Genomic DNA, 9,805 nt, shown 5'->3' on the forward strand with positions numbered 1-9,805 from the left:
GAATTGCGAGCGATTCGTAAATCTTTCGCGGAGGGCACACATTTGTGAAACTCGTTTTTGCGTCACTTGCCGCTGCAACAGACCGTACAATCACTACTGCTTCATGACGCCGCTGAAAGACGCGACAAGACCGAAACGTTACATCTTCATTTTTTATGATTTCGAAACGCAGCAATGCGAGACGGTAGACGGTGACGCGACGACAAACATACATGTGCCGAACTTGTGCGTAGCGCAACAAGTGTGTACGCAATGTATCCACGATCCCGATATATCGAACGGCTGTTCCGCTTGCGGGCTCGTGCGTGAGTTCGTTTTCAGGAGGGAACCGGTGAAGGAGTTGGTAGACTTTGCTACTCGGCCCGTTCAGGACTTTGCCCGCATCGTATGCATTGCGCACAATGCAAAAGGCTTTGACGCGCAATTCATACTGCGGCATATGGTTGAGCGGGATGGAAACCCGCCGCAGGTCATCCTAAGCGGCAGTAAGATCATCATGCTCGAAACGGGTCACACCCGATTTCTGGATTCCTTAGCATATATGCCTATGGCATTATCGGCGCTACCGAAGGCTTTTGGACTACCGACTACTTCCGTGAAAGGTGTATTTCCCCACCTTTTCAATACCCCTGAAAACGTGGGTTACGTGGGACCGCTCCCCGCAGCGAAGTTTTACTCTCCGGATACCATGAGTAGCGATGCGCGAGCAGAGTTTTACTCATGGTACAACGAGGCTGTAGCGAACGACCATCTGTTCGACTTTGACGCGGAATTGTTGTCGTACTGTCGGTCGGACGTGGATATTCTGCGACGTGCGTGCGTAGCATTCAGGGACATATTTCTGGAGTGCGGCAGAGTGTGTCCCTTTACCGAGAGCACGACAATTGCCTCGGCTTGTTCGGTGCTGTTCCGTAAAAATTTTTTACAACCGGAGCGAATAGGTATCCTGCCACCGGGCGGCTATCGTCTTGCCGATGCCCAGTCTCGTAAGGCTCTGGAGTGGTTGGTCGTGAAAGAGCGCGAGCTGGGTATTGACATCAGGCATGCCGGAAACGGACGTGAGTTTCGGATTCCGGAGACGGGTCGCAAGGTGGACGGATACCATGTCGCGGGCGACGGTACGCGACACGTCTACGAGTTTCACGGTTGTTTCTGGCACGGCTGTCGTAAATGTTTACGAATCAACCGCGATAGGCGTAGCGTCAACGGCGAGACGTTGGATAGGCGTTACGAGGAAACTCGTGCAAAGATCAACCGTATGCGCGAATTGGGTTACCGCGTGACGGAACAGTGGGAATGCGAGTTTGATCGGAGCTTGAGGGAGAACGAGGAGATGAGGGAGTACGTGGCAACACACCCGCTGATCGCTGGCACTGCCACGAGCGAAGCACTCAATCCGCGTGATGCGTTCTACGGCGGTCGAACGGGGAACGCTTCCCGATACTACGAGGTGAAAACAGATGCAACGGGCAACGCGTACGAGGAAATACGATACGTCGATGTTTGCTCGTTGTATCCGTTCATCTGTAAGAATGGAAGGTTCCCTGTTGGCCACCCGACGGTCTACGTTGGAGAGGAGTGTAAGCTCTTGACAGGGTCGAGCGGTTGCGACATCACGCGAGTTGAGGGGCTCATCAAGTGCCGAGTTTTACCGCCTCGCAATCTTTATCACCCTGTTTTGCCGGTGCGCATGCATGACAAACTCATGTTTGCCTTGTGCCGCTCATGTTGTCAGAGTTTGAACCAGGACGAGTGTAGACATGATGACGAGGCTGCGCGAGAATTCGAGGGCACGTGGGTGTCGATCGAATTAAAAAAAGCCGTGGAAATGGGATACAAGATCAGGAGCATAAGCGAGATCTGGTCGTATACGGTGACATCGTTTGACCCGACTACTCGTCAAGGTGGGCATTTCGCCGGCTATATCGACACCTTCCTCAAGATTAAGCAAGAGGCAAGCGGCTGGCCTGCTGAATGCGAGGACGAGTCGGCTCGAATGCGCTACCTTGATGAGTATGAGCGGGTCGAGGGTATACGGCTAGATCGCGACCGTATTGCTAAGAATCCCGGCATGCGATCAGTTTCCAAATTATGCTTAAATTCGTTTTGGGGCAAGTTCGGGCAACGCGAGAATCTGGTAAAAACAGAGGTCATAAAGACGCGTCAGCAGCTGCTCGAGCTTTTGACCAACCCTGAAGTCGAGGTGTCCGGTTTGCTGCCCGTGAACGACGAAGTGTTGTACGTGCGTTGGTCGCACGCGCAACACAGCGTTGAACCGTCAGCGCTGGCAAACGTCGTGATTGCCTCGTACACCACTGCCCAGGCTCGGCTGAAGCTCTTCTCGTTCCTTGAGAAGCTTGATCGGCGCGTGCTCTATTACGACACCGATTCAGTAATTTGTACCCGAAACCTCCGAAGGCCAAACGAGTATGAACCTCCCACGGGTAACTTTCTTGGCGACCTGACGGACGAGTTGGCGTCTTACGGCCGTGGGAGTTTTATACGCGCTTTCGTCTCGGGAGGGCCAAAATTCTATGCTTTTATCATTAAACGTCCGAATGGTGAAGAGGTGGAAATTTGCAAGGTGAAAGGCATATCACTGAATCACGCAACGAGCTCGAAAATCAACTTCGAGGCCATCAAGCGGATGGTGGTAGAAGCCGCTGCACCCATTCCCTTGGAGTATCGCGCCATTCGCCGAACGGAACTGCACGCAGTCGTGACGCGCTCCGAGCACAAAACGTGTAAACCGGTGTACGTGAAAAGGCGTTGTTGCATCACGAGTTTCGATACGCTGCCCTACGGTTATCGCACTGGATGATGACGAAGATCCCAGACTCCGAGCAATTGCACACCACAGCTTCCGTCTTCTCACCCTGCGGTAGTACAGACACCCGGACGGCAAGCCACGCGCGCGTTTGAGCGACAGATAGATAGACAGACAAACAAATAGACGGACAGACAGAGGACACCGAAGGGATTCTTACCCCAACCGCCTGTTATTCCAACCGGCGAGACGCCAGGCCAACCCATCAGATACTCTCTTGTATGTGTCCCGCCAAACTGTATAAAGGTTAGTACCACGCTTAAACCCTACGCATGAAAAATTGTGAAAAAATCTCGCATTGCTCGTAAAAATTCATCTCGTAAACCGCGGCGGGGCGCGCTGTTTTCAAGCTGATATCACTGCGCGCACGCGTACGAATAAGCTCATGGCGTACGCGCCTCACGCACAATCAGCTCGACCGCGACCGCGCCGATGAGCTCGTACCTGCGCGGTTACGCTTCCGCGTGCGCTTGAATAAGCTCATGGTCAGCGCACGAAGGGAGTGCCGCCGCCGCCGCCGCCGCCGCCGCCGCGAGCAAGCTAGCGTAGTAAAAGAACGTGTTTTCAATTGTTTCAATTTTTTATAGATCCCGCATTATCCATGGATTCTTCTTCTTCTTCTTCTTCTTGTTCGATGACGGACACACGTTGGAAACATCCGTTTTCGGCCATTGTAGCCGGGCCATCAGGGTGCGGTAAATCAAATTTCGTCAAGAACTTTCTGCGTCATGGAACGTCAATGTGCGACACAAGATTTAGTCGTGTGATATGGTACTTTGACGAATGGCAGCCGTTGTACGACGGGGACAAGAGTATAGAGTACCGCGAGGGGTTACCGCAACACGCCGATTACGAGGGTGACAAAAAACCGAAACTTTTGGTAATCGACGATCTGATGCGAGAGGCTTCAAACAATGTCGTCGTTGATCTTTTTACCAAGGTCTGTCATCATAAGAACCTCAGCGTTTTCTACATAACACAAAATCTCTTTCACAAGGGCAACGGTCAACGAGATATTTCCCTCAACGCAAACTACATAGTCTTCTTCAAAAATCCACGGGATCGTGCCCAAATTCAACATCTTGCCAGACAGGTGTATCCCGAAGATCCGAGGTTTCTTCAAGAGGCCTATCACGACGCTACCGCAGCGCCACACGGATATCTGCTTTTCGACCTGAAGCAATCCACTCCGGAGAATTGCCGTTTCCGATCAAACATCTTCCCTTCGGACGATAATCACTATGTCTACGTTCCGCGAAAGGATATAAAGGTCACCAATGCGCACCGGGTTCCAGTCGTTCAGCTGTGATGCCTCGAATACGCCGTACCGCGTCCGGTCGCAGAGCTCGTGCCGATTTCACCAAAGCAAACGCAGTAGCGCTGCACGCTCTGCAGAAATTGAACCCATCGCAGAGATCGGCATTGCTACGCACGGCCGACAATTCGCTGGTAAAGACCATTTGTGAGTGTGCATTGAACACCTTGGAGGGTAACGTAGCACTGTCCAGAATTCAGAAAAATCGTCTGGCACGTCATAAACAGACATTACGGCGGTTGGCCAGCAACCGGGGTACCTGGAAGTCCAAAAAACGTTTTCTTGTTCAACGTGGGAACGGATTTCTCACCCTCTTGCTCGCTCCGTTACTCGGGACTTTAGCCTCCAGCCTCTTCTCCAAGTAGCAAAATGGAACGTACAAAGAAGATGGTTTTAATTCCTATGGAGAGTATGGAGAGATTTCAACAACGCGTCAGCGAGGGTATAGCCACTACGCTTTCACCTGGAAATACAACTACCACACACACCGATCCCGTTTCAAGACTCGACAACGAGATGAAGGACATCTTGAACAAACCGTCGAAAGACGACGCAGAAAAATGGAAACTCTATCAGCAGGTACTTCAACGATATTTGTTTTTTGCAAACGACGCACGCAAACCCATGAAATTAGACGTTCTCGAGGAAAAGGAGAAGGAGGAAGAGGAGGAGGAGGAAGAAGAAGACGGAAACACAGCCGAAGAATCAATGATATCTCCCACCGTAGCTGCGAGTCCTGGCAACGTTCAAGCGCGCGCAAAGAAAGTCGCGTCAGCGGTACCAAAGAAGTATCGTGCAAAGGCCGAAATGCTGATGCGCGAACTCGGCAGCGTACCGGAACGATTTTCTTGGGATGCCGCAGGAACCGTCTCGTTAGACGGCGTTACAGTTCCCGGCGCAAACATCGTCGACCTGGTCAATCACGCCATGCGATCTAGGAAGACTTTTACTCCTACAGGGGCTGGTCAGTTTGCACGGTTTCTTCAGACGATCAACGTACCGCGAGAATACGTGGGGAACGATACGCTTTGGAAAGACATACGCACATTCGACACTCCGGGTCTACCGACGGTAACATCGCAACAACTATCGACACACGCCAGTAGTTCCCCGACGAAGCGACGAAGTTCCGCAAACGTTACACCCGTAACCAGCCGTTCTCACGACGCAGGATACGCTCTACGCAAACGCGCCACCGGAGCAAAATCCGGTTGGAAAACACTTCGGCTGAAGAAAAATGACGACTCTTCTTGAAGAAACGTATTACAATCCCTCGCATACTGCCGGTTACGCGGGAGCACGAATTCTGGAAGATGTTGCACGCGAAAACAACTCTCGCGATTCGGTGAGAAAATGGCTGGCAGCTCAGGATGCCTACACCTTACACAAGCCCGTGCACAGGAAATTTCCGAGAGCAAGGTACAACGTTTCCAACATAGACGACGTATGGGAAGCTGACCTGGCTGACCTGAGTTCCATGAAGAGCCGCAACAACGGTTTTCGCTATCTCCTGGTGGTCATCGATGTATTGAGCAAGTACGCATGGGTGGTCCCGCTGAAACGAAAGACAGCCGCAACCGTTGCTGAAGGTTTCGAGCAAGTGTTACACACTACGCCGCGCAGACCCGACCTACTGCAAACGGACAAAGGTAAAGAATTTGTCGGGAGTGCTTTTCAGAAGATACTTCGCGACAATGAAATACGATATCGTGTTACTCGTAATCCCGATGTGAAAGCAGCTATCGTGGAGCGATTCAATCGTACACTCAAAGAACGCCTGTGGCGTTACTTCACGCATAAAAAGACGCAACGCTACGTCGATGTTTTGCCACAAATCGTGCAAGCCTACAACAATACAGTTCACTCGAGCATCGGCATGGCGCCGTCGGAAGTGACGCTTCGCAATGCTGCTACAGCACGTGCCCACATGGAAAAGCGTTATCCTCCGCGTCCAAATGGCAAACCGAGATTCCATAAGAATGATTTTGTACGAATTAGTAAAACCAAGGGAACATTTGAAAAAGGCTACGCGGCAAACTGGAGCGAAGAATTATTCAAGATCCGACGAGTGCTTGCACGTTCACCGATAGTCTACGTCTTGGAAGATCTCAACGGCGAAGTAATCGACGGCTTGTTCTACGACCCTGAACTTCAGCGCGTGGAGGGGGAAACACGGGGATGATAAAATAGCGTGTTATTGCAGCATGTCTCGCAGTCGTTGAGTGTTCACCGTTCGTTTCGTGCATCAAAGAAAATGTCCCGGGATCAGTTTTACCTAACTTTACCGAGCAACAGCTCGATGCAGTTTTTTCCGGAGAATCGGACGTGCTGTTACATTACCCAGTTACCGCGTCAGATTCAACTAACGGGAGACTGGGAAGTCGGGCTGGCCGAAATTCATTATCCACTCACGTTTGAACACCCTCGGGGGTATGCGCCAGTGAAAAATGAAACGATACCCTGTGTCACGCATTACAATAGTCCTGGGGAAGGTGCAGTTGAGGTATCAGATTGCAAGCTATCCGAAACCAACAAATCATCAAGGATCCCCGGCTGCCAGATGTTTATTTATTGCGATCTGGTGGAGCCACGTATCGTTGGAGATGTTTACGCCCCGCTGTTACGAGTCATTCAAACATGCGGCAAAGACAATATCTTACAAGGCGAATCAGAGATGAAAACACTATCGCCACTGTACTACGTACCACTGATGCTCACGAACTTTCAAACCATCGAGATCGATATAAGAGATCAATTCGGTAGGCCAGCACCATTCACGAGCGGGACACTGACGGTAACGCTGCATTTTAGACGCGTTCAGTAATTGACTGGAATCACAGGAGTCGCTCAGCACAAGAGAGAGGGAAAACATACCAGGTACGACATGGCTCATTATATACAACATTACGAAAATCAGCTCGGCGGTGGAGGCATTGAGACGGTTTACCGAGGAGCACCGCATCAACGCGGACACGGAATCGGCAGCTTCTTGGGAGGCCTGTTTCGTCGAATACTACCTCTGCTGTCCAGTGGTGCTCGCGCGGTCGGAAGAGAAGCACTGCGTGCAGGGATGAACGTCATGACAGATGTAAGAAACGACACTCCGTTCAAACAGGCAGTCAAGAGTCGTTTCATAGAATCAGGACACAAATTGAAAAGAGCTGCTGAAGAAAAAATTGATAAACTCATGAAGGGCAGCGGTTATAAAAGCCGAGCCGGCGGATTAGCGCGTCAGTCAAACATTGCCCGCGTCAACAGACTTGTCGGCGCGCACCGAGCAGCTGGTACTACGAGAAAAATTAGACGAAGGTCGAAAAAGAAAACATCGGCCAAGATACCCAAGCGTGCCGGAACCGTCAAGAAAACTAAGCGGAAAAAGTGTTGTAAAAAACGGGACCTTACAGACATATTCGGACCCCGGTAAGCCCACGCGCCGCTCGTCTTCAATCTAAACATCAACAATGGCCTTCCTGCACGCGCACTCGGGTGAGTGTATGAAGTCGGAACTGGATTTGTTTTCTCTACCACCAACGCAGACGTCTATTGAGGCTGGTCAATGGGTACACTACAAGCCCGTATCATCTCTAACCGACGATTCCCCGATTGAATTTGTTGTACCTGGAAACGGTGATGAGTACATCGATTTGGCACACACTATGCTTAGCGTACGAGTGAAGCTACAACCGTCTGCTCCTACCCCACCGGCAGGCGAAGGCAACGCGGCTACTCCGCATGCCACTCCGGTAAACAATCTGCTTCACTCGATGTTCAATCAAGTCGATATATTCTTCAATCAAAAACTAGTCTCATCAGCCAACAACTCTTACGCCTATCGAGCATATATAGAGACTCTACTGAATTACGCACCCCCTGCCAAGAAATCCCATCTTTCTTCGGCTCTATGGTACGACAGCGAGGATGGAGTATCGGATGTATACGACGCCGACGCCGTCGGTGCTGACCGAGGTTTCATCGAACGCAAAAGGATCATGAGCAATGCACGTACCGTTGATCTGATTGGACATCTGCACTGTGACGTATTTAATCAAGACAAATTTTTAATCAACGGTGTGGAACTGCGTCTTCGACTTGTGAGATCAAGAGACAGTTTTTGCATCATGGAAGCCGAAAATCGCCACAAGCTGCACATACTGGAAACTTCACTGCTCGTTCGCCGAATGAAGATCAGCCCTGGAATCTTGCTGGCGCACGCACGGACGCTAGCCAAAGGTACGGCAAAATATCCCGTAACCAGAGTCGAGGTGAAGTCTTTCACCATACACGCAGGAGTACAGGCAGAAACACTGGACAATGTCATACTCGGACAACTACCGAAACGAGTGATAATCGGTTTTGTCAGCAATAAAGCCTTCAACGGCGACAGACAGCGCAATCCGTTTAATTTTCAAAACTACTCTTTGAATTTCCTGTCGTTGTACGTCGACGGGGTGCAAGTCCCATCGAAGCCGCTACAGATGAGTTTTGGCAAAGACGAACTCTACGTGGACGCTTATCACACCCTCTTCTCCGGTACGGGGATTCATTTTCTGAACGAAGGAAACGGTATCGGCCGGCAGCAGTTCGCTAAAGGAAATTGTCTATTGGCTTTTGACCTAACCCCCGATCTCTCAGCCAACTGTACATCGCACTGGTCGCTCATCAAACATGGAACTCTCAGGGTCGAAGTGCGGTTCGACGATGCTCTCAAAGAAACTGTGAATTGCCTAGTGTACGCTGAATTTGATAATCTTATTGAAGTTGATGCTGCACGTCAGGTCATTACAGATTTTTCGGGCTAAGAAAAAGAGGGAGATCACGCCCCTCCTATCACGGCCGCTTCTATGATATACCAGGTGGTGATTTCCGTTAGAGAGAACACTGTGACTACACCACGCCAACGTCTTCAAGGGGAGCAACAGACCGGCTGGAGACACCCGATAAACAAAAATTGAGACGGGGATTGTAACACAACGCTGTATATAAACACCCGTAACTACGGTGCCGAGCCAGTCAGCATTCAAACTACGTCACTGCAGGTTCGCTCTTCCAGCTCTCTATTCATTCGACTACATTCTTTCAAGTTCAAGTATGGATTACGTGATAGATATTCAAGGATTTCGAAATATCTATGGTAAATTTATACCGAAAGAGGTGGCAGTCGTCACCATCGATCACCGCTACTCGGCGCATTGGTTAATACAACCGCCATATCCCTTCACGGATCTGCCGCTCAAAGAACGTGGCGTGAACAATTACGTAACCTGCTACCATCATGGCATCGAGTGGTTTGAAGGTGATATCTCGCTGGTTCAATTAGACGTTAACCTCCGAGAAATCGCACGTAACGCTCATCGAATCTTTGCCCGTGGACACGATAAATGTAAATATATTGAAAGTAGTACCGCGCGTCAAATATTCAACTTGGAGGACATCGATTGCCCGGCGTTCGACAAACTGGAACGGTCTTCGGTATGGTGCTTCTTCCACGGTGTTAAGAAGGAGGAATTTTTCAAATGTGCGATGAACAACGCACTCAAACTGAAGAAATGGATCAACAACAACGATATTCTAATTAAATACGATTATACAGAAGCATTGTCAGCCAGTAAGCCCAAAATCACCGGAGAGGAGAGTTCGACTAGTAATCAGCCACTGCAGGTACC

The 9,805-nt window shown here is 50.3% G+C and overlaps 2 protein-coding genes across 2 annotated transcripts; both read left to right on the forward strand.

The window, feature by feature from the left end:
- The first annotated feature begins 103 nt into the window (after positions 1–103).
- LOC124295577 lies at positions 104–2,821 on the forward strand. The gene has a single exon (XM_046746007.1). The coding sequence runs from the start codon at positions 104–106 to the stop codon at positions 2,819–2,821; it is 2,718 nt and encodes a 905-aa protein (XP_046601963.1).
- A 4,782-nt stretch (positions 2,822–7,603) lies between these two features.
- LOC124295578 (uncharacterized protein F54H12.2-like) lies at positions 7,604–8,941 on the forward strand. Its single transcript, XM_046746008.1, has one exon. The coding sequence runs from the start codon at positions 7,604–7,606 to the stop codon at positions 8,939–8,941; it is 1,338 nt and encodes a 445-aa protein (XP_046601964.1).
- Positions 8,942–9,805: the final 864 nt, after the last annotated feature.

The sequence above is a fragment of the Neodiprion lecontei genome, chromosome 7 (assembly GCF_021901455.1).
Source record: "Neodiprion lecontei isolate iyNeoLeco1 chromosome 7, iyNeoLeco1.1, whole genome shotgun sequence".
Lineage (NCBI taxonomy): Eukaryota > Metazoa > Arthropoda > Insecta > Hymenoptera > Diprionidae > Neodiprion > Neodiprion lecontei.

What these genes read in the sequence shown, in the direction of transcription:
- LOC124295577 (XM_046746007.1), top strand. Translation starts at nt 104, where the DNA reads ATGACGCCGCTGAAAGACGCGACAAGACCGAAACGTTACATCTTCATT.
- LOC124295578 (XM_046746008.1), top strand. Translation starts at nt 7,604, where the DNA reads ATGGCCTTCCTGCACGCGCACTCGGGTGAGTGTATGAAGTCGGAACTG.